The sequence below is a fragment of the Oncorhynchus clarkii genome, chromosome 21 (genome assembly GCF_045791955.1).
Source record: "Oncorhynchus clarkii lewisi isolate Uvic-CL-2024 chromosome 21, UVic_Ocla_1.0, whole genome shotgun sequence".
Taxonomy (NCBI): domain Eukaryota; kingdom Metazoa; phylum Chordata; class Actinopteri; order Salmoniformes; family Salmonidae; genus Oncorhynchus; species Oncorhynchus clarkii.
Window position 1 is genome coordinate 41,580,890 of NC_092167.1, and position 25,475 is coordinate 41,606,364.

At 43.5% G+C, this 25,475-nt stretch overlaps 1 protein-coding gene across 1 annotated transcript in view; it reads right to left on the reverse strand.

The window, feature by feature from the left end:
• Positions 1-25,475, reverse strand: part of LOC139379056 (neurexin-2-like) — a 929,896-nt gene that overhangs the window by 519,267 nt on the left and 385,154 nt on the right. The window contains exons 8-11 of the mRNA XM_071121799.1: positions 11,902-12,340; positions 10,163-10,546; positions 7,631-7,834; positions 3,011-3,037 (exon numbers count right to left, since the gene is read on the reverse strand). Of these exons, the coding sequence (XP_070977900.1) occupies positions 3,011-3,037; positions 7,631-7,834; positions 10,163-10,546; positions 11,902-12,340 (1,054 nt within the window). The remainder of the gene's footprint in view (positions 1-3,010; positions 3,038-7,630; positions 7,835-10,162; positions 10,547-11,901; positions 12,341-25,475) is intronic.

The window sequence follows — 25,475 nt, forward strand, 5'->3', positions numbered from 1 at the left end:
TGGCATGAATACAGGGCCTTCAGGAAGTATTCACTCCCCTTGACTTTTACACATTTTGTTGTTACAACCTGAATTCAATTGCGATTTTCTTTGTCACTGGCCTGAATATTGTTTTTAATATTATTATTATTATTATTTATTTTTTTACACATTAATAAAAAATCTAAAGCTGAAATGTATTGAGTCAATAAGTATTCAATCCCTTAGTTATGTCAAGCCTATTTAAGTTCAGGAGTAAAAAAAATGCTTAACAAGTCACATAATAAGTTGCATGAACTCACCCTGTGTTCAAAATGAGTGTTTAAAATGATTTTTGATTGACTACCTCATTTCTGTACCCCACACATCCAATGATCTGTTAGATCCCTCAGTCCAGCAGTGCCTTTTAAACACAGAGTCAACCACAAAGACCAGGGAGATTTTCCAATGCCTTTCAACGAAGGCCACCTATTGGTAGAGTAGGTGTATTTTTTTAAAGCAGACATTGAATATCCCTTTGAGCATGGTGAAGTTATTAACTACACTGTGGATGCTGTATCAACACAACCAGTCACTGTAAAGATACATGCATCCATCTTAACTTAGTTGCTGGAGAGGAAGGAAACCGCTCAGCAGTGGTGTAAAGTACTTAAGTAAAAATACTTTAAAGTACCACTTAACTCGTTTTTGAGGGTATCTGTACTTTAATATACTATTCAATTTTTTTTAAACTTTTACTTTTACTTCACTACATTCCTAAGGAAAACTATGGACTTTTTACACATTTTCCCTGACACCCAAAAGTACTTGTTACATTTTTAAAGCTAAGCATAATCCAAAACATGCATCCTGTTTTGCACCATGTACTAGAGTCATACTGCAAAAAAATGTGGCAAAGCAATTAACTTTTAGTGGGGCAAATCCAATCCAACACAATCCAACACTCTCCATATTTTCAAGCATAGTGCTGGCTGCATCATGTTATGGGTATGCTTGTAATCGTTAAGTATTGGGGAGTTTTTCAGGATAAAAGAATTACGGAATGGAGAGTATTTTGTGTAGATCGTTGACAAACAATTACAATTAGATCCATTTTAATCCCACTTTGTAACACAACAAAATGTGAATATTTGCAGAAGGCACTGTATATTGCTGTGTATGTGGAATGCTTGTAGCACATACGAATATAGATACATATAGATACTGGCACTTTAAAAAAAGTATACATTTGTGCACTCAATGACAGACAGACAGACACACACACACACACACACAGCAGGTTTCTCCTTAGTCATAGTGGGGCCTGCACTTACCTTGTCTGTTGACATGTTAACAGAGACAGTTTGCTGTCGTTCTCTCAGCATGCGTTGAAATACTTTTGTTTGTTCCCATGAACGCTGTATGTCTGTCTACTCTAGGGGGCTGTGCCCTCAATGGAGTCTACATTTTTACATTTACATTTTAGACATTTAGCAGAAGCTCTTATCCAGCGTGACTTACAGTTATTGAGGGCAGTAATTTCACATTACGTGTAGTGATTTCACATGATGCATTCCAACACCAGCACACCAACTAAACAGCCCTGTTCATTTGACTTAAATGAACACCCAATAGTAGGGGGGAATTCACCAGTGTGTGAGTATGTGGGCAGGGAAAGTGAAAGTGTGTAGATTGGAAAGGGAAATGATAGAGATATGCCTACAAAGCCATTGGGTCGTTCCAGCAATAGATGTCTTTTGAGTAGCATAACTTGGTGGGGAAAAAAATCTTTGATTTCACATCATTTTGAACATTCGGTCATGAATTGCACATGTTCAAATTAATAAAAAACTACATTTCCCATCTCAAGAGGTAATAGGCACTATAGTAAGTGCCTATTAAGCACTAAATAAAGTAACATGATTGACTGTAACAGGGTTGACCGTAACAGGGTTGATGACTTCATCTTAAGTCAACCATAAATCCCCTTGTGACAGGGGGAAAATAGGCTTGTTGTGTGCAACAGGGAGGGGCAACTGAATGCAAGCTTCACAAAAACATTTAAATAGTTACATTGTCGTGGGTGACAGGGTTGAAATGTTATACTCAACCCACTCAGTTTTCCACCAGAAACACTAGAAAATGGCCAGAAAGAGTAGAACCAGCTCGACTGCTTTTACACTAAGATTTGGCTATTGGATGTTCAATGTTTCTTAACAAATATATATTTATCCAAAAAGGGTTAGTTTAACCATAATTAAAAGGATATTTTAGTTCAAATGACAGGGTTGAGCTTAACATGAGGGAAAGGGTGTTTTGACCTTAAAATGAATAATTAAACACATTAAATAAAGAATGGTCTTCTGAAAGGAGTTTGTCAACGCAATAAAATAATTGGGGCTTTAGAATGCTGGTTAAAACTTGGGGTTAAACGGGTTAACATGTTCCTAGAAGCCACTTTAGTAGTTATTCAAATAAAAAATCATATTTATGTAATTTTCCACGTGGTCTATATTAAATTGCACTTCATTTAATATAACAGGCTTTTAACGTTCTATATTTGTGCACAAGACCTACTTAAAATATCAAAGGGAGGCACTCATTTCATGGAACGACCATATTAATGAAATGAGCAGGGCGGAATAGAATGAAATGAACAGTCAAAAGGACCAAAAAGGGGGAAATAATTAGACAGAAAGAAGAAAAGAATGAAGGAAATAAGAGAGGATTTATAAGAACATGATATCATGAAATGAAAATGGAAAATCCTAGTGTGGTCTCAGAGGCAGAATAAATAACAGAGGATGATAAGATAGAGTATTGTATAACCAAAGAGGATAGATTTAAAAAAATGGCAAAGATGACAAAGAGAGGTAGCTTGTTTAAAAAAAGGGCTGTTGTAAAAAGGGCATCACAAAATAAAAGTGATTGGATTGATTGACTTGAATGCATTACGGCGAAAACATTATAAGGGACACATTGAACAGAAGACTGTTGATACAATCAGCAGAAAAATATAGATATAGTCATAAAAATGCATAGAACCACTTACTGAGGTTACAGTCTATCCTGATACAATCTGGTGGGAGAGAGAGCGAGATGGTGAGATCAAATCATAAAAAGAGAGAGGAGAGAAAGAAGAATAAGAGAGAGAGAGAGAGAGAGAGAGAGAGAGAGAGAGAGAGAGAGAGAGAGAGAGAGAGAGAGAGAGAGAGCGAGAGACAATAACATTTTACATCCTTCAAGGTACATTCTGCAGACAACCAAGCATTTAGCTAGGGGCCACCATCCGGGGACAGAGCTACGAGTCAGGATCACCCTTTCCCACACCTCTGTCATCATCCCCTCACCATCCACCCCTCCCACCATCCACCCCTCCCACCATCCACCCCTCCCACCATCCACCCTTCAAAAGCCACCCAGTCCCAATGCACTACAGAAGGCAAGCTATTCACTCAATCCTTGATACAATGAAGCTCTCTCTCTCTCTCTCTCTATATATATATATATATATATATATATATATATATATATATATATATATATCTATCACTGTAGGCCCATTTGATGGTAAGGGGACAGTTCCCATTCAATAGGTTGAGGATGATGAATGTACATTATACAGTAATGAGATTCTTGTTACCTTGTGATGGACGACCCGTTTGATAGGCAAATAATAAATACATCCAGGTTAGAAACGCCACACGTAGAACGTATGATTGAACATAGAAAACAAAGGATCTAATCTCACAGATAATGAGCCTCATTCTTATACTTGTCTTTGACAGAACTGCAGTACATGTGACATGGACCATTCACCATTATTTGTCACAAGCATGTCATTTCAAGCTGCATATAAATCCAATCGAATGTCATTTGTTAAATGTGCCGAACACAAGTGTAGTAGACCTTACCTTGAAGTGCTTAGTTACAAACACTTTGAGAAATAGAGTTAAGAAAATATTTACTAAATAAACTGAATTAAAAAATAAGTAAATAATTGAATCAATCAAAAAGTATCACAATAAATGTACATAACAATAACAAGGCTATATCTAAGGGGCACCAGTACCGAGTCAATGTGCTGGGATACAGGTTAGTCGAGGTCATTTAGAGAGTCAGGGAAAGCATGTCATTATTCCTATTCCCTCGAGTAGCTTTTATCAGAAATGGCTTAACCATGTGCAAACAACGGCTCCATGGCTTTGTGGTTGTGGGTTAGAAACAGCTTGCCTTTTGTAGCCCCTCGGGTGTGGAAACCAACAGCAGCAATATTGGGAAAGGGTGATCTGCACACCCCAGCCACAGTAAGTCAAGCGCACACTTCTACATCTGGATATACTAAGAGCTATGCTAGAATATTCTCTCAATAAATGTTTTTCACTCGTCTTTAGTCTACACAGCTTCCTCTGAAACGCATTTCCTTGATAGAAATTGTAAAATGGCCGAGCTCTGTTATTGAGTTAGTGGTCTCTTGTGCCCTCTGGTGGCGACAGGCTGTGTGTGCGTGTGGCTGAGGCTGAGGAGTGGTCTCGAGCTGTCAACCGCTACAGAATAGATGACTCAAACAGCCAGGAACCAGGCTCACTGTTATAGGGGGGAGGATATGAATGTGATTATCCATTCCTCAATGACAAAATTGTCCACAGCTTGTGAGAGTGAGGTGTACAGTATGTTAACTAATGTGATTGTATGGCAAGTATTAGAGCATTGTTGTAAGTTAAGCAGCTGTGTCTTAGTCACAGAACGCAGAATGATTCATTTAAAACCATCTAATTGTAGATTGATAATCTGATCATGAGGTGTCATCATCCCTGATCACAAGTCGACGTTATCAGTGCAGTGTCCCTGTACACCGTTTGATATTGGTCAATTAACTCATCTTTAATTAGGCCTATCATAATGGTAAGCAATAACACATATCTCCAAGAGCATCCTCTGATTCTATAATGATTCCACCTCCAATTAATTTCCTCCAAATGAGCTATGAATAGAAATGTTGATGTGGATTTGACACCTCTGGGCATTGTGGGGTTTTGGATACATTAGGGAGACAGCTAATAGGAAGAGGTAAACCAATATCTGGTTCATTTGGACACATTAGCACTATGGATTAGCATTTAGCTTCATTAGCAATGTGTTTAGGGGGGGTGATTGTTCTGGGCCAAGGCTGATGTGGGTGTGGGTATGTGTGTGGGTGCTGAGGCTCGCAGGGCTGAGCAGCATTGTCGGCACAGAACCTCCGACTGTGTGTGTGTTTGTGGATTTGTGGGTGTAGCTGTGTGTAGCTGTGGGACAACACTGGGCTCTGAGCCGGTCTCTCTGACTGTTTGATCCGAGGGCCGCAGACATACAGGTCATTGAAGGGATGAAAAGTTCCATCTTCTGAGCCTTGGCCAGGTGAGAGGTGAGAGAGAGAGATGAGAGAGAGATGAGAGAGATGAGAGAGAGGGAGATAGAGAGAGATGAGATGAGAGATGAGAGAGAGAGATGAGAGAGAGAGATGAGAGAGAGGGAGATAGAAAGAGAGAGAGAGAGATGAGAGAGAGATGAGAGAGAGATGAGAGAGATGAGAGAGAGAGATGAGAGAGAGAGAGAGATGAGAGAGAGAAATGAGAGAGAGGGAGATAGAGAGAGAGAGAGAGAGAGAGAGAGAGAGAGATGAGAGAGAGATGAGAGAGAGGGAGATAGAGAGAGAGAGAGATGAGAGAGAGATGAGAGAGAGGGAGATAGAGAGAGAGGGAGAGCGAGAGATAGAGAGAGAGAGAGATGAGAGAGATGAGAGAGAGAGAGAGAGATGAGAGATGAGAGAGAGAGAGCCAGAGAGAGAGAGAGAGAGATGAGAGAGAAAGAGAGAGAGAGAGAAAGAGAGAGAGAGAGACAGAGAGAGAGAGAGCCAGAGAGAGAGAGAGAGAGAGAGATGAGAGAGATGAGAGAGAGAGAGAGAGAGAGAGAGATGAGAGAGATGAGAGAGAGCCAGAGAGAGAGAGAGAGAGATGAGAGAGAAAGAGAGAGAGAGAGCCAGAGAGAGAGAGAGCCAGAGAGAGAGAGAGCCAGAGAGAGAGAGAGAGAGGGAGATGAGAGAGAGAGAGAGAGAGAGAGAGAGAGAGAGAGAGAGAGAGAGAGAGAGAGAGAGAGAGAGAGAGAGAGAGAGAGAGAGAGACAGAGAGAGAGAGCCAGAGAGAGAGAGAGAGCGCCAGAGGGCGGCAGTGAAATGAACAGTCAGAGAGAAAGTAGAGAGTGAAAGAGAGAGAGAGAGAGATTGAAAGGGAGAGAGAAGGGTAAGATAGAGATAGATGAATATGCTATGGCATTATTGGAGGAACCATCCTCTCCACCACCACCTCCTGTCACTAAGTTGGTGGCCCACACTCCTGTATCCCAGGGTGCACCTGGGCCCCGTTTCTCCCTGGCTCCTGCTCTCTCCCTTTAAAAGATGGAAGATAAAGGGGTGGGCACCATCACTGCCTTAGGTCACAACAGTCTGCCAGGAGTCCAAACTTCTGGATGTTGGCAATGAAGCCATTTATCTACTTCTCCAGAGTCAGATGAATCATGGATACCATTTTATGTCTTCAGTTTGAAGGAAGCTGCTAACTAGCTCTAGCGCAACTGCTAATTAGCGTTGGTGAAATGACTGGAAGTCTATGGTATCTGCTAGCATGTAGAGATGCCCATTGACTTCCAGTCATTACACTCAGGCTAGTTAGCTTTTGCTCACAAAACTATCTGTAATTTCCTTCATACTGGACGCAGAGACTTACAAATGGTATTGACGAGTTCACCTGACTCTGGGGAAGTAGATAGTATCCCTAGCGCTGTAGAATAATATGTTTCTGTTTTCTTATTCCATATCATCGTTTTAAAATATATCAATATATTACTGCCTTCCAGTCTTTCTTTTTTTGTACTAATTTAGAAAGATGTTAGTGTATATATGGACAATAATGACTCTGACTTTACCATTCTCTTTTTTTATTTACCCCTTTTTCTCCCCAATTTCGTGGTATCCAATTGTTTAGTTTTTTTAGTGGCTACTATCTTGTCTCATCGCTACAACTCCCGTACGGACTCGGGAGAGATGAAGGTTGAAAGTCTTGCGTTCTCCGATACACAACCCAACCAAGCCGCACTGCTTCTAAACACAGCGCGCATCCAACCCGGAAGCCAGCCGCACCAATGTGTCGGAGGAAACACCGTGCACCTGGCCAGATTGGTTAGCGCGCACTGCGCCCGGCCCGCCACAGGAGTCACTGGTGCGTGATGAGACAAGGTCATCCCTACCGGCCAAGCCCTCCCTAACCCGGACGACGCTCCCGGTCGCGGCCGGTTACGACAGAGCCTGGGCGCGAACCCAGAGTCTCTGATAGTACAGCTCCCTTAACCACTGCGCCACCCGGGAGGCCCCTGACTTTACCATTCTCTATACCACTCTCTACTGGCAGACTGTCTGAACAACCAAACCCCTTTATGTTTCTTTAGCTAGAGATATCTCCAGAGGGACCAGGGGAGAAACAGAGCAGAGAAGCTACAGGTCTAACCAGGGAAGCAGAGACAGGAGGCGGGCTTGCAGTGACAGACAAAGGCTCAGGTTTACGGGGTGGACATGGAGCTTGACGGAAGGGGTTAAGAGAAAACCAGAGGTTGTCATGGTGGGGTTGTCATGGGCTACCTAGGTTGACGGTCAGCTTGACCCTGCCACCGTCCAGCTCTAGCCGCAGGGTGTCGGCGGACTCTTTGGAGGTGGTGGCCATGAGGAGGCCGTAGGCCCTTTGGGACATGAACCGCAGTGCCACGTCCTCTGCCTCGGTGTGCATGGTGCCTGGGATGAGGATCTTCAGGTACATGCTGCTGTCGTAGCTCAGCACCGTCGCCTCTGTCAGGGGGCAGAGGTAGGGAGAGGAATGTAGAAGCATGCACACATGAGCAGACGCAGATACAGGTTCAGACAAACAGGCACATACATTATGAAGTGACACATCATGACGTTTAACATGAGAACCAGAGATTACAGATCTGATATTGCAGTTTTCCCAGTACGTACATTGACACCCAGTCTTCCAAGGTGAGCAACGTGTCTTTTCTTTGACTAGAGAGGACAGTAAATGGAAGTGTTATAACAACACTAAGAGTGGCAGGTAGCCTGGCGGGTAGGAGAGTTGGGCCGGTAACCAAAAGGTTGCTGGATCAAATCGCTGAGCTAAAAATATGTTGTTTTGCCCCTGAACAAGGCAGTTAACCTACTGTCCCCCCCCCCCCCCCCCCCCCACCCCACACTTCACTTCTCTCAGAGGGGTTGGGTTAAATGCGGAAGACACATTTCAGTTGAATGCATTGAGTTGTACTGACTAGGTATCTCCCCTTTCCCTCTAATACAACCAACAGAAGATATGACGTAGATAACATCATAGACACCAACAGCAAAACCCCTGCAGCTGACTTTACGTAGATCCCTTCCGAAGAGATGATTGACAGGTTGCCTAAGGAGGTCTCTCTGTATGTGGGTAAACACATGTTGCCGTGGGCTGATTCTCAGTGACTGGGGACTTCCCTTTTTATTTTGGATGAATATGGTTTGGAGCACAAACCAAATGCTATATGATACTACTTGTCAGACCACTGACATCCACTTTAACACCAAGCATATCGCCTTTTGGCAAACAACTACTTGCTGTTGAATAAAACAGCCGACTCAAACGGTTTGTTTCCAATCTCACTGTATTACTGAAGATCAAGTCCCACTACTTAAACACTAATATTGAGTTAGACCACCCTGGTCAGACAAGTGACAACAAAGCACAATATTGTGTAACTCTTTTTCATACACTTGCAGTATCAGATAAACACACTAGAGGGCAGGGAAGCACCAATAAAAACACAGCACATCAGTAACTAACATTATACCAAAACTGGTACAAACTGACCATTCATTCGATGATGTTCAGTCCTTCACTGCCTTGATTTCAATCCAGACTCTTGTTACCATTGATACGCCTACAACACATCATCTCTGAGTTGTGCATTCACTTCTAGCGGTGGAAAAAGTAGCCAATTGTCTGACTTGAGGAAAAGTAAAGATACCTTAATAGAAAATGACTCACGTAAAAGTGAAAGTCACTCAGTCAGATACTACTAAAAGTCTAAAAGTATTTGGTTTTAAATATACTTAAATATCAAAAGTAAATGTAAATTATCTAAATAATTTTAATTCCTTATTTTAAGCAAAACCGATTTTTTAGTTGAATTGACTGACACCCAGGGGCACACTCCAACATTCAGACATCATTTAGAAACAAAGAATTTGCGTTTAGCGAGTCTGCCAGACCAGAGGCAGGAGGCATGACCATGTGTTCTCTTGATAAGTGTGTAATTGGACCATTTTCCTTCCTGCTAAGAATTAGAAATGTAACGAGAACTTTTGGGTGTCAGGGAAAATGTCTGGAGTAAAAAGTAGATTATTTTCTTTAGGAATGTAGTGAAGAAAAAGTCAAACTTTTCAAAACTATAATTAGTAAAGTAAAGATAGTACTTCAATGTGTTTTTACGTCGCACCACTGGGTCTCGAAGGAGATGTTACATGCTTTCCTTTAGTGCTACGACACAGTCGGCAGCCTACAGCTAATTAGAATGGATCAGACATACGTAGCCGCTAGCACGTTGTGTCACCCCCGCACAGGCAGACAGAGAGAGCAGCCTCACACCACCTGGATGTATGTGACAAGCCCAGATGGTGACAGTAAGCATCGTCGCTCTACCGAGCTCCACAAGCCTCCATCAGCCTCCCACCAGTTCAGTCAGCTAGCTCCCCGTCCCTGCCAAGCCAACGCAGGACCAAATGCCACCCATCCCCAAGTGCATAGCTCCTTTTAGCACACTGCAGCTGGTGGATGCTTTAGAGAGGCACCAGGGTAAGTCAATATAGCCTCATCATCTAAGCCTATTATGACTCGGGTTAGCTCGCTTGTAAGCATGAAACCCAATGGAACTTAATCCCGACGGATCCCACTTCTGACATCGTCTCCCCACGGATCCCACCGCTGCCACCAAATGTCCCCATCCTGTTTCATCACCACCTGTTCCCCACTGCCCTGTTCCTCCCCGTTTCCCAGCCACTCCTCCCCGTTTCCCAGCCACTCCTCCCCGTTTCCCAGCCACTCCTCCCCGTTTCCCAGCCACTCCTCCCCATTTCCCAGCCACTCCTCACCGATTTCACAGTTGCTGCCCAGGTAGCCGGTGCCGGTGCAGTCGCAGATGTAGCGGTTCCATCCCTCTTTACACAGGCCTCCGTTCCCACAGGGGGTGCTGCTACACCTCTTCTGAAGCTCGCGGGTGCAGAAGCTGCTGACGCCCGGGGAGCTCTGGATCTCGGCCAGGCGGCGCACGTCGCGGCTCTTGCCGTCGATGAAGAGGTCGCGGACGCAGCCCACATAGCCGTAATTGAGCAGGGCGGTCCAGACCTCGGGGGGCAGCACCAGGTCAGAGCGGGTCTCGGGGAGACCCCCCAGGAACATGTCGCTGTCCAGGTCTAGGATCTCACTGCCCTCGTTGGAGTTGAAGGGGATACTGCGGCTGTTCACTGAGATGGAGCCTGGGAGTGGAGGAGGAGGAGGTGGAGGAGGAGAGAGGAGAGATAAGGGGGTGTATACATGATGTCAAGTGTGTGTGTTTGTGTGTGTGTGTGAGTGCAATTGAAGCATCAGGCAAGGTAATGTGTGTTAGTGTGTTTACGTGTTGGTATCTTGTGTTTTTGCCTGTAAGTGTTATTTATTGCATGGGACTTTGTGTGTGTGTGTGACCGTGTTTGAGTGTATGTGTTGAGTGCTTTTGCATGTTCTTGTGTGTTTGTCTTGAGGCTGTAATCGATTGGCTGGAGGGGAAATGACCCAGGAGTATACAGCACGGTTGAGAGTGGATGAGACATGGGCTCCTCTTGGCTGTGATTTACCACTCACTCTAAATCGTCAATGAAAACGCTCCAACAGGAAGGACAGGAGTGTGATCAGAGAGACTCCCTATAGGAGCATCCCAATATGGGGATTAGTTAGGATGTATGAGGAGGCTTTCCACACACTCTCTCTCACACACACGCAAGAACGCAGACACGTACACACACACATGCACAAACACACAGACACACAAAAACACAAGTGCCTACGTGCATCATGCACATCCCTCAGGGGACAGTACTAGGAGATAAGACATGGCTATGACAGCACGAGACAGAGGCAGGCCGAGAGGGCTGAGAGGTGTGTAGAACAGCTTTAAGACAGGACAGAGAGAGAGGCAGCCCGAGAGGGCTGAGAGGTGTGTAGAACAGCTTTAAGACAGGACAGAGAGAGAGGCAGGCCGAGAGGGCTGAGAGGTGTGTAGAACAGCTTTAAGACAAGACAGAGAGAGGCAGACAGAGAGGGCTGAAAGGTGTGTAGAACAGCTTTAAGACAGGACAGAGAGAGAGGCAGGCAGAGAGGGCTGAGAGGTGTGTAGAACAGCTTTAAGACAGGACAGAGAGAGGCAGGCAGAAGGGGTGGAAAGGTGTGTGGAGTGGAACAGCTTTTAGACAGGACTGAAGGACAAGAAGATAAGAAATAGAACAGGTGGATGACAGAGAATGAGTATACATCACAGGAGGTTGGTGGCACCTTAATTGGGGAGGACGGGCTGGAGCGGAATAAGTGGAATGGTATCAAATTCATCAAACATATGGTCTACATGTGTTTGATGGCATTTCATTTGCTCCGTTTCAGCCATTATTATGAGCTGTCCTCCCCTCAGAATCTTCCACTGGTATACAGTACATAGTCTATCTTTATGTGTACATCTTCCCCACATAAGAGTACCTGGAAATGTGTATTGTTGTTACAATGGCTTCCTAGCTTGTACATGAATATGTCATAAACGTAGAAAAGTACTGATGTATTGCTTTATAGATGTTCATATCCTCACCTTTCCTCCCTTCCCTCTGGAAGTCCACATGGCACCACTCCCCGTCGTTCACCTTCTTATTACTGGTCTTCAGCTTGATACTCCCAGATCCCATGTCCATTAGCAGGTAGAGAAACCCATCCAACAGCTCCATGGCGAAGTAGTCTGACTTCATGTCACGACCTGGTTTCTGCTCTTTAGGACCCTGGGTGCGCCCGTGGCTAAACAGGAGCAGGCCGCTGGGTTCTGTGGTGCGGAAGTCGAAGGAGATGGAGCCTGTTTTCTTGGTGTTCCACTTGGGCAGGGCGATGAAGGACTCTGGGGACTCAAAGGTGACGGGGTCCAGGGCGGCCACGTCCTCACAGCGGAAAACAAGATCTCCGTTCAGGCTGATTTTAGGGTCCCGCTCGATGGCTAGCCGGGAGAGTTCTAGCTTGAAGTCGTTATTCTTGTACACCACCTACAGGGAAACGGGGAAGGCAATAGAAACAATTTGGATTTAGTATTGTCAGCTGATGCTTACCTTCTGTATGCTGTGCTAGCAATCATAGACCCCACATGAATGTGGGAAAGAGACGTTATGCATACAAAGGCCTACTGCTTAGTTTTATATTGATAGGTTTGACATAGACTACGCCCAACAATGCATCAGGGACTTTGAATGTGAATAAATATATAACACACTAGTCTTTGAATACTGATGCTGTCTAGCTTTTCTTGGAAAGAAAATGTGTCCATGATAGTTTACACTGCTTTACAATTCAAAATGCACTTCACTCCCTTCACGTTGAATTTAGCATCTCAAGGTCTATATGCCTAGAATTTTCAAAGGACTAACCGTAGACATTAAAAGAAGTGTGGCGTTTGTTTGTGTGAATATGACACATAGTTTAGCAAACTCAATTATTCACAATGGCACTCTGGGAGATCTCAAGTTGCAGGATGAAGGGAATAAAACAAAGGATAAACTAGACGCCTACAGACTAATGCAAATTCCTGACAGACTTGATTATAAAAAGTGTCTACATTGTCCTGGGTGTATCCATTCATAACGTAAAGTATTAGGTGTTAAAACTCTGGATAGTGTGTTAAGCTGTCTTCGGGTGTATTTTCTTCCTGCAGCTTTTTCTGATAGGTACATAGACCATGATGATTGCTGTCATCGGATAGATGCTGGAAAGGTGGCACACTGTGAAACCGCTATATGAAAACACCTCTTCGACACAGGGCGAAGAGACAGCAAGAGAGTGGGCTCTTGTCCCAGAGCGCACACCCAGTCTTACCACAGCTCTTAACGCACACACACACACACACACACACACACACACACACACACACACACACACACACACACACACACACACACACACACACACACACACACACACACGCAAACCACATTGACCACACGCAGGCTCCTAGACACACACACACACAAGCCCAAACACTGTCCCCTGAAAGTAGTGCTTTTAGAGTCGTGTTAGAAATATTCCCAGTCCAAGCACAGGCTTCAATTTCTTCTGTCCTATCAAGGCAGTGCAGAGATACTGCAAAGTCAGCAACAAAAATGGACCAGCTGAAATCTCAGGGTTCACTGAAATGATTTTAAAACCCCCTAAAGTCTATTGATGCACCGGTGTGTACATTTAAGTTACAAAAGAATTTGCCAGCAAAACCCACCAGTGTCACACTTCCGCATCTGCGGTGAAAGTTGCCAGAGCTAGAGCGGTGTTTGTCAGACCAGGAGACATCCCGGAAATCAGTCTTCTCACCAAAACATCTGTAGCGTCCGAAAGGTTTGACTTACAAACCGCCCCATTGTGGAAATGGCAGATTCTCACAAACACGATGGTGTTCTCCGTTTTACTCTATGACCCCCACAAGTGTGCCTTGTTAAAAGTTTGTGGAATCTCTTTCCTTTGAAATGCGTTTGAGCCAATCAGCTGTGTTGCGACAAGGTAGGGGTGGTATACAGAAGATTAGCCCTGTTTGGTAAAAGACTCAAGTCCATATTATGGCAAGAGCAGCTTAAATAAGCAAAGAGAAACGATAGTCCATCATTACCTTAAGAACGGAAGGCCAGTCTATACGGAAAATTTCAAGAACTTTGAAAGTTTCTTCAAGTACAGTCGCAAAAACAATCAAGCGCTATGATGAAACTGTCTCTCATGAGGAAAACCACAGGAAAGGAAGACTATGAGAGAAAAATTCCGTACTTTACTGATTTATTTGATATGAATGGTTAACAATTAATATTGAACTAATAGTAAGACATTTCTGACCTACTAATGCTGTTTTTACGGTCACCTCTCTAGTTCCCTGCAGCTAATCTGGGCATATGGTTATTAGAGATGGCTTGAGCTGACAAATGAGTTAAAGACTGCATTACATAGACAAGATTTTACTAGAGATATCTTAGGAGTAGAACAATCCCTCATCGTCTCAAAATAATCCTTGCATCTGGGAAACTAAGCCAGGGTGGGGGTAAGACAACACCCCCGTGCAGATAAAAACAGGATGAACCCAGAGTGGCTTATGTTGCCCCAATCTGCATGGGAGGGGTGGAACCAACCATAACTAAACATTCTTATATCAGCCTTATAAAGAACTCTGGATTTGTATAAAGGTTAGGCTACTCGGGCCAACAGTCAAGACTGTGGGGTTGACTAGTCTCATTATTGCAATAATTAATTGATATTAAATAAAGATGATTGTTTGAAGAAATAACAAAGTCTCTCTCAGTATGAATTTCCAGGACAAGACCCAGAGGTACCTCTGTTGCAAAGGATAAGTACATTAGAGTAACCAGCCTCAGAAATTGCAGCCCAAATAAATGCTTCACAGACTTCTAGCAACAGACACATCTCAACATCAACTGTTCAGAGGAGACTGAATCAATCAGGCCTTCATGGTCAACATTCTGCAAAGAAACCACTACTAAAGGACACCAATAACAAGAAGAGATTTGCTTGAGTCAAGAAACATGAGCATCGGACATTAGACTGGTGGAAATCTGTCCTGGATGGATCAGACTCTGTGATGAGACACAGAGTAGGTGAACAGATCATCTCAGCATGTGTGGTTCCCACTGTGAATCATGGAGGGGGAGGTGTGATGGTGTGGGGGAGCTTTGCTGGTGACACTGTCAGTGATGCATTCAGAATTCAAGCAACAGTTAACCAGCATGGCTACCACAGCATTCTGCAGCGATATGCCATCCCATCTGGTTTGCCCTTAGTGGGACTATCATCTGTTTTTCAACAGGTCAATGACCCAACACACCTCCAAGCTGTGTAAGGGCTATTTGACCAAGAAGGAAAGTGATGGAGTGCTGCAACAGATGACCTGGCCTCCACAATCAACTGACTACAACCCAAATGAGATGGTTTGGGATGAGTTGGACCGCAGAGTCCGGCAGGGTAGCCTAGTGGTTAGAGCGTTGGACTAGTAACCGAAAGGTTGCAAGTTCAAATCCCCGAGTTGACAAGGTACAAATCTGTTGTTCTACCCCTGAACGGACAGTTAACCCACTGTTCCTAGGCTGTCATTGAAAATAAGAATTTGTTCTTAACTGACTTGCCTAGTTAAATAAAGGTCAAATAAATAAGAGTGAAGGAAAAGCAGCCAACAAGTGCTCAGCATATGTGGGAACTCCTTCAAGAGTGTTGGAAATGCATTCCAGGTGAAGCTGGTTGAGAGAATGCCAAGAGTGTGCAAAGATGTCATCTAGGCAAAGGGTGGCTACTTTGAAAAATCTAAAATATATTTTGACATTCTGTTAAAGGTCCTCAAAGCACACACATCCCTGAGTACTCCTCTTTTCAGTTCACTGCAGCTAGCGACTGGAACGAGCTCCAACAAACACTCACACTGGACCATTTTATCTCCATCTCTTCATTCAAAGACTCAATCATGGACACGCTTACTGACATTTGTGGCTGTTTCACGTAATGTTTTTTTGGCCAAACCTTCTTGACCTTTGTCTGTGCCCAATAGTGTTTGTACCATGTTTTGTGCTGCTACCATGTTGTGCTGCTGCGTGTTGCTAATATGTTGTTGTCATGTCATGTTGCTACCATGCTATGTTGTTGTCTTAGGTCTCTCTTTATGTAGTGTTGTGGTGTCTCTCTCTTGTCGTGATGTGTGTTTTGTCCTATATTTTTATAGAAAAAAAATAATCCCAGCCCCCATCCCTACCTACAGGAGGCCTTTTGTCATTGTAGGACATACCTAGGAGTCTGGTTAGACTGTAAACTCTCCTTCCAGACTCACATTAAGCATCTCCAATTCAAAATTAAATGTAGAATCGGCTTCCTATTTCGAAACAAGGCCTCCTTCACTCATGCCACCAAACATACCCTCGTAAAACTGACTATACTACCTAACGATCCTTGACTTCGGCGATGTCATTTACAAAATAGCCTCCAACACACTACTCAGCAATCTGGATATAGTCTGTCACAGTGCCATCCGTTTTGTCACCAAAGCCCCATATACTACCCACCACTGCGACCTGTACGCTCTCGTTGGCTGGCCCTCACTACATATCCATCGCCAAACCCACTGGCTATAGGTCATCTATAAGTCTTTGCTAGGTAAAGCCCCACCTTATCTCAGCTCACTGGTCACCATAGCAACACCCACCCGTAGCACGTGCTCCAGCAGGTATATTTCACTGGTCAACCCCAAAGCCAACTCTTCCTTTGGCCGCCTTTCCTTCCAGTTCTCTGCTGCCAATGACTGGAACAAATTGCAAAAATCTCTGAAGCTGGAGTCTCTCCCTCTATAACTTTAAGCATCAGCTGTCAGAGCAGCTTACCGATCACTGTACCTGTACACAGTCAATCTGTAAATAGCCCACCCAACTACCTCATCTCCATATTATTACTCACCCTCTTTCTCTTTTGCACCCCAGTATCTCTACTTGCAAATAATCATCTGCACATCTATCACTCCAGTATTAATGCTAAATTATAATTATTTTTCACCTCTATGGCCCGTTTGGTGCCTACTCTTCTACATTTGCACACATTGTACATAGATTTTTTAATTTTTAAAATGTTATATTGTGTTATTGACTGTACGTTTATTTTTGTGTAACTCTGTGTTGTTGTTTTGTCACACTGCTTTGCTTTACCTTGACCAGGTAGCAGTTGTAAATGAGAACTTGTTCTCAACTAGCCTGCCTGGTTAAATAAAGGTGAAATAAAAATAGATAAAATAAAAAATTGTAAATAAGAATTTGTTCTTAACTGACTCACCTTGTTAAATGGTAAATAAAAACATAAAACAATTGTAACACTTTTTTGGTTACTACATGACTCCATATGTGTTATTTCACTGATGTCTTCACTATCCCCCAACGTCTTAGAAATACTTAAACATGACAACTGGAGAGTTCCTCAACTCACTTCTCCCATTTCAACATTTAATACAAGCAGCAAATATCTCCTTTCCCTCTCCTCCATAGCTCTACTTACTGTGAAACGGACTTATTTGTTTCTCTTTTTCATAGTTACAGCAGGCTTGGCTAACTCAGTGAGCGTTTGATTGAGCCTACCCTGAGTGCTACATAGGCAGGTGTTTGCACTTCCGGGACCAATTCATTGATTTTATTGCACCAGACATAGCTCAGGCAAGCCCAGCCAAAGTATTTAATGGAAAACAACTACTAATTGAACCCAGGTCTGAACTCTGGCAGCTAAACTCCAGAGGTTGGGGATACAACTTCTGCCCTGTGGACTTCACAATCTCGTCATTAGGATGGATTAGCGAGGCTAATAAGCTATGCTAACACTGTTTTGGCAGTCAACGAACCAGCCACAGCAGACTTAACTCAAGGTGTTAGATATAGAGTGAGGGAAGGACAAGACAAATAAGGAGACAAGGATGAGGACGATCCCTCACAATGCTGGTATTGTGATGTCTGAGATGCCAGACCGAGTGAGTCAGGGGACAAAGACAGTGATGAAAGCCTTCTTTCAGCCAAGAGGGCTATGAGACAATTCCTGTCTGGCTCTATTATAACACAGCCTGTAAGAGAGTGTCTGGCTTTATAAAGAGACACATTTCAGGAATCACTTCTTTTACAAGTCAGTGTGAGGTTTGTAGACATTACAGTACTGTAAAGTACAACAGCAATAATCAAACTTTCAATGAACTTCAGCGAGTTTAGTGGTAAGACGGCCTCTGTGTCCGTCTGAACACCATTTCTAAGGTTCTATACTAAGATAACCCTTTTATCACTTTCCTGAAGTTATTTACCGACTTTAGCCAATAACTTTTGCCAGAATGTCTGTCTGAATCGATGACGTGTATCGGCTTAGGGTTTTCACTGTTCTGACGGCTGGCACTATCGCTGGGCCATTCCTCTTCTTCAGGGTGACTGGATTGATTTGTTTTGTCATTGAGAAACTCGGACAACCAAAGCAGCCGCTGCTGCAGTCCAGCAAGCAGCCAGCCTGCCGCAGACATAATCACTTTCACTGACACTCCTAGGCACTGGGGACCTCGTGATAGGTGGGTGGAGGGGTGTGTGTGTGTGTGAGGGGGGGTGTTTGTGTGTGTGATTGTGTGTGTGTGAGAGAGAGAATTGGTGATGGCACTAGAACAGTCTGCAGTGCCCGGACTCACCCTACTGGAATCTGAAGTCAAACATCTACTGTTTGCTGATGATCTGGTGCTTCTGTCCCCAACCAAGGAGGACCTACAGCAGCACCTAGATCTTCTGCACAGATTCTGTCAGACCTGGGCCCTGACAGTAAATCTCAGTAAGACAAAAAATAATGGTGTTCCAAAAAAGGTCCAGTTTCCAGGAACACAAATACAAATTCCGTCTAGACACTGTTGCCCTAGAGCACACAGAAAACTATACATGCCTCGGCCTAAACATCAGCGCCACAGGTAACTTCCACAAAGCTGTGAATGATCTGAGAGACAAGGCAAGAAAAGCATTCTATGCCATCAAAAGGAACATAAAATTTGACATAGAATTAGGATCTGTCTCAACATACTTGAATCAGTTATAGAACTCATTGCCCTTTATGGTTGTGAGGTCTGGGGTTCGCTCACCAACCAAGAATTCACAAAATGGGACAAACACCAAATTGAGACTCTGCATGCAGAATTCTGCAAAAAATTCCTCTGCGTACAACGTAAACACCAAGTAATGCATGCAGAGCAAATTTAGGCCGATACCCACTAATTATCAAAATCCAGAAAAGAGACGTTAAAATCTGCAACCGCGTAAAAGGAAGATATTCCCAAACCTTCCATAACAAAGCCATCACCTACAGAGAGATGAACCTGGAGAAGAGTCCCCTAAGCAAACTGGTCCCAGGGACAACAAAACAATTCGACCCAACCATATCACGAGAAAACAATAAGATAATTACTTGACACATCGGAAAGAATTAACAAAAAAAATTAACAAACTGGAATACCATTTGGCTCTAAACAGAGAGTACACAGCGGCAGAATAGCTCACCACTGTGACTGACACAAAATTAAGGAACACTGCCTACAAAATGAGGTAGATACTGAGCTGCACTTCCTAACCTCCTGCCAAATGTATGACCATATTAGAGAGACATACTGTATCTCAGACAGACCCCAAAATATATATTTTTTATATTCTAATTTTGATAAACTCCCATATCTATTGGGTGAAATACCACAGTGTGCCATCACAGCAGCAATATTTGTGACCAGTTGCCACAAGAAAAGGGAAGCCAGTAAAGAACAAACAAACAAAATGTTCCCTTTTGTACTTGAACTATTTGCACATCACTGTATATAGACATAATATTACATTTGAAATGTCTTTATTCTTTTGGATTTTGTGTGAGTGTAATATTTACTGTTCCCTTTTTATTGTTTATTTCACTTTTGTTTATCCTTACTTTGGCAATGTAAACATATGTTTCCCATGCCAATAAATCCACTTGAGTTGAATTGATAGAGAGGGAGAGAGAGAGAGAGAGAGAGAGAGGATGTTAGCCAAAATGTCATAACATTTCCTTGTGTGTGTTTGGGTGGGTTGTTGTAAGTGTCAATGTTATTTTCTTCAGGAAAACCGGCGAGGATCCTTTTGAAGAGGAATAATAATTGTATTGCCTCTACGTGTTGTAGTTTACATACAGGTGTGATGTTTTGTCAGTATTCAACAGCTACTTCATGTTCTGTGTTCAGAGACCAGAGAGCAGCAAAAAAGACTGCATTCTAATCGCTAATGGATGTTTCTCTGTTACTTACAAGCCAGCTCAAATGCATAGGCCCAAACACACACGCACACACATACACGCATGCATGCTTGCACGCACACACACACAGTCACTCACTTACGCACGCACAGGCAATCATCCGACTCTCAACTAATTTCTCATTGTGGAGATACAAATTGGGAAGGCCACCCGCTGAGGTGCCTGAGTAAAATGTGTCTGAAAAGAGGGGCGGAGCGGGAGGAGAGTTTGAGGGATCCTATCATCCTACCAAGGTGAGTCTCAAAAGAGCAGTGGAGAGAGAGAGCGGGAATAAGAGAGGGATGAGAGGGGCCTTCTGCTAGTGTGGGAATCAGTCGAAGAAATCCATTTTTAATTTGGCTGTCATGATGGTATATCAGCAACACTGGCATAGATTTAATTGCACACATGTCTGAAGAGAGAGGGAGAGGGGAGAGAGAGGGAAGAGAGAGGGATAGGAGGGAGAGGAGGGTGTGAAAGAGGGCAATAGTAAGGTCATATGTTGAGAGAAGGAGAGATGGCACAGGGGAAGACTCATTTCAGGAAACTAGGTACAGTGGGGCAAAAATACTTATTTTCCACCATAATTTGCAAATAAATTCATTAAAAATCCTACAATGTGATTTTCTGGATTTTTTTTCTCATTTTGTCTGTCATAGTTGAAGTGTACCTATGATGAAAATTACAGGCCTCTCTCATCTTTTTAAGTGGGAGAACTTGCACAATTGGTGGCTGACTAAATACTTTTGTGCCCCACTGTATATGTTGCTTCACAGGAGAGACATTTGAACATATATATTTTTTGAATCAAAATGCCTTCTGGAACATGTCAGCTTTCATGTGCCTTAATAACAAAATGTGCATGCCATCTGTAAATACAAATAAAATGGTTAAATTACAAGCCTAGTTGGTTTAGCCACAAAAAAATCCAGTAACCTTCCCGCTAGCCATGATTGGCTGACATAATGAGAGGGCTGGACATGCCGAGAGATGAGTTGGTCTGCCATGTAGTAGGCTTCTGTTTATTTGAGTTTGTCAGTATGTGTAGTTAATACTGTCTAACGCAGCTTAAAAAAAAACATATATTGTGTAGTGGAACTGCATAAGTGTTGCTCTCCACTTTCTGGAGGACCAAGTTTTGAAATCAGTGTAAGAGTATGATAGCTAAGAAGATGGACAAAACACCTGTCTCCGGATTACATCTTCAAAAGTGTCCACGAACCATTCCCACATTCTCAAAAATAGAAATATTGTTTAATTATTCAATCTTTTGATTATCCAAGTGTCTCTCTGTGTTCCACAGTTCCACAGAGGCAGCGTATTTTACGACCGCCATAAAACAGCAGACTTCCTGCTCTCCCCCTCTACGAGAGAGAGCACACTGTAGAGCGGACCCACTGTAACCTGATCCTTCAGATCGTCACAGGAGAGTTATGACAATGGCATCCGTGAGAGAGGGAAAATCGTCCATCCATGTATATGGGTAAGATAGTCTAGCTAGCTACATATTCAGATATTACACGTTTCCAAGTTAAAGTGTACTGTTAGCTAGCTAGCTAACGTTACGTGTATGATCGGTGTCATAATATTATTCGTATCTCAGAGCCATTAGCTAGCATTGAACCTGGTTGGTTAGCTACCTGCAGTTTCATGCAGGGTGGTAACGTCATGAGTTGGAATCATGGTTCATTGTTTAGCTAGCTAGCTACATGTCTTAACGAAAGAAGTATGCATTTCAGTAGGGCGAGTAAAATGGTCAGTGAGCTGTTCTGTAATTTGTGTCTGGAAGTAGATAGCAAGCTAGCCAACTTTAGCCATTTAGATTGGATGCTTCACTGCTGTTGTTAGGTCAGCTAGCTAATGTTACATGTATGATCTGTGAAGTAATATTATAAGTATCTCAGAGCCATTTGCTTTGCTAGTTATAGCCTAATGTTAGCTAGCTAACATTAAACCTTGTTGGTTTGCTACCTGCCTAATTGTTTAGGTAGCTAGCTAGCTACATGTCTTAAAATATTCCACTATACAAGTAACCCTTTCAATAGAATGTTAATGAGGTCGCTGCAACAACTGCTGATAGACGTAGCTGGTAAAATCTCTCTGGCAATCTACTCCAATTTCAGAGCAGTCTCGTCTGAGTGTGCCAGAGCGCAGAATAACTGATGAATTTACAAACTCTGAATATGTTGTGTAATTTGTAATTTGGCCGGTTTCAGTAAACATTGGCAAAAAAAGTGCACATTGTTGCCAGCAGCACAGTCGCAGTCACTAACGCTCTGGATAACATGAAACCAGCCTAACCAGCTCTGCTAGGGCCAGCAAAATGGTCTGAATGAGCTGTTCTCTCATTTGTTTCTGGAAGTAGCTAGCTAGCTAGCCAACGTTAGCCAGTTAGCTTGACTGCTGTTGTTAGGATAGAAAGCTTGGATCATACCTTAAAGAGATGGATGGGGCTAAAGTTTAAGAGGGTGTGAACGATGCTGAATGGGTGTAGACAAAGCAGTGGTCTCCAGTAGGTGTACCAAAACATTCAAAGGCCATTTTCTCAAAACTGAGGTTAAAAGTATCTACTTTCGAAGTAGAATTACTTTCCCATTGTTCCTCAACTGTAGCATATGATGCCATTTTCTAACTGTGAGTCTCCTCTTTTATCCAATGTAAAAAAAACAATTTCAAATGTTGCTACATAAGGCCCGAATTGATCCGGTCTTTCACAGATGGTAATATGGGGGGAAAGAGAGGTCACAAGTTGAGAGAAGGAGAGCTGGCAGAGAGGAAGACAGATGGTAATATGGGGGGAAAGAGAGGTCTCAGGTTGAGAGAAGGAGAGAGAGCTGGCAGAGAGGAAGACAGATGGTAATATGGGGGAAAGAGAGGTCTCAGGTTGAGAGAAGGAGAGCTGACAGAGAGGAAGACAGGTAGTAATATGGGGGAAAGAGAGGTCTCAAGTTGAGAGAAGGAGAGATGGAAGACAGATGGTAATATGGGGGAAAGAGAGGTCTCAGGTTGAGAGAAGGAGAGATGGCAGAGAGGACGACAGGTAGTAATATGGGGGAAAGAGAGCAAAGGTGAGAACAACACTGGAGGGGGATTTCACTCCACCCCCCCACCCCCCAAAAAAACTCTCACCAAAAAAGACATGCAAACACACATCACACACCCACAGTGTTACCTGAGAACAATACAAGTCACATCACACACCCACAGTGTTACCTGAGAACAATACAACTCACATCACACACCCACAGGGTTACCTGAGATCAATACAAGTCACATCTACACCCACAGTGTTACCTCAGATCAATACAAGTCACATCACACACCCACAGTGTTACCTGATATCAATACAAGTCACATCACACACCCACAGTGTTACCTGAGAACAATACAAGTCAATTCACACACCCACAGTGTTACCTAAGAACAAAACAAGTCATTTCACACGCGCACAGTGTTACCTAAGAACAAAACTAGTCATTTCACACGCGCACAGTGTTACCTGAGAACAATACAAGATAAACTTTCATTCTTTAAGGCTCTTCTCTGGATACTACTTTTCCTTTCTGTCTTTTAACTCACTCCCTCCATCGCTCTCTCGCTCTCTTCTATCGCACTCTATTCTCTCTCTCCTATCTCACTCTATCCTCTTTCTCTCTTCTATCTCACTCTATCCTCTTAATCTCTCTTCTATCTCACTCTCTCCTCTCTCACTCTTTTATCTCACTCTATCCTCTCTCTCAATCTCTCTTCTATCTCACTCTATGCTCTCTCTCTCTCTCTCCTATCTCACTCTCTCTCTCCTATCTCACTCTATTCTCTCTCTTCTATCTCACTCTCTTCTATCTCACTCTATCCTCTTAATCTCTCTTCTATCTCACTCTCTCCTCTCTCAATCTTTTATCTCACTTTCTCACTCTATCCTCTCTCTCAATTTCTCTTCTATCTCACTCTATCCTCTTTCTCTCTTCTATCTCACTCTATCCTCTTAATCTCTCTCCTCTCTCACTCTTTTATCTCACTCTATCCTCTCTCTCAATCTCTTTTCTATCTCACTCTATGCTCTCTCTCTCTCTCTCCTATCTCACTCTCTCTCTCCTATCTCACTCTATTCTCTCTCTTCTATCTCACTCTCTTCTATCTCACTCTATCCTCTTAATCTCTCTTCTATCTCACTCTCTCCTCTCTCAATATTTTATCTCACTCTCTCACTCTATCCTCTCTCTCTCTCTCCTATCTCACTCTCTCTCTCCTATCTCACTCTCTCTTTCTCTCTCTCTCTTCTATCTCACATACTCCTCTCTCTCAATCTCTCTTCTTCCCTTCATTGGATATCTTGCTCCTGGAGGCTCCTGGTCGTATCAAAGGCCTTTTGCGCCACTGGGAACTTGAAAGCACAGCCACAGCCCTGACACAAGACTTGTAATTCTGCCCACAGTATTGACCAACAGGATGAAACGGCCTACAGTCTGAAAGCAGCACATTTCTTTCTTTCTTTCTCCCTTCCTTCTCTCACTCTCTCTCTCTCCTCTCCCTCTACTCACTATTTTTTCTCTTCCTCTCTCTCTCCCCTTCTCTCTCACCCTCTCTCTTTCCCTTTCTCTCTCTCCACTCACTCTTCTCTCTGTCCTCTCTCCCTCTTTCCTCTCTCTCCAGTCACTTTTCTCTCTGTCCTCTCTCCCTCTTTCCTCTCTCTCTCTCTCCACTCTCTCTCCACTCGCTCTTCTCTCTTTCCTCTCTCTCCTTCTTTCCTCTCTCTCCAGTCACTCTTCTCTCTGTCCTCTCTCCCTCTTTCCTCTCTCTCTCCCTCTTTCCTCTCTCTCTCTCCACTTGCTCTTCTCTCTTTCCTCTCTCTCCCTCTTTCCTCTCTCTCTCTCCACTTGCTCTTCTCTCTTCCCTCTCTCTCCCTCTTTCCTCTCTCTCTCCCTCTTTCCTCTCTCTCCACTTGCTCTTCTCTCTTTCCTCTCTCTCCCTCTTTCTTCTCTCTCTCTCTCTCCACTTGCTCTTCTCTCTGTCCTCTCTCCCTCTTTCCTCTCTCTCTCCCTCTTTCCTCTCTCTCTCTCCACTTGCTCTTCTCTCTTTCCTCTCTCTCTCTGTCTCTCTCCACTCGCTCTTCTCTCTTTCCTCTCTCTCTCTCTCCCCTTGCTCTTCTCCCTTTCCCCTCTCTCTCTCCCCTTGCTCTTCTCTCTTTCCTCTCTCTCTCTCCCCTTGCTCTTCTCTCTTTCCTCTCTCTCCCTCTTTCCTCTCTCTCTCTCCACTTGCTCTTCTCTCTTTCCTCTCTCTCCCTCTTTCCTCTCTCTCTCCCTCTTTCCTCTCTCTCCACTTGCTCTTCTCTCTTTCCTCTCTCTCCCTCTTTCC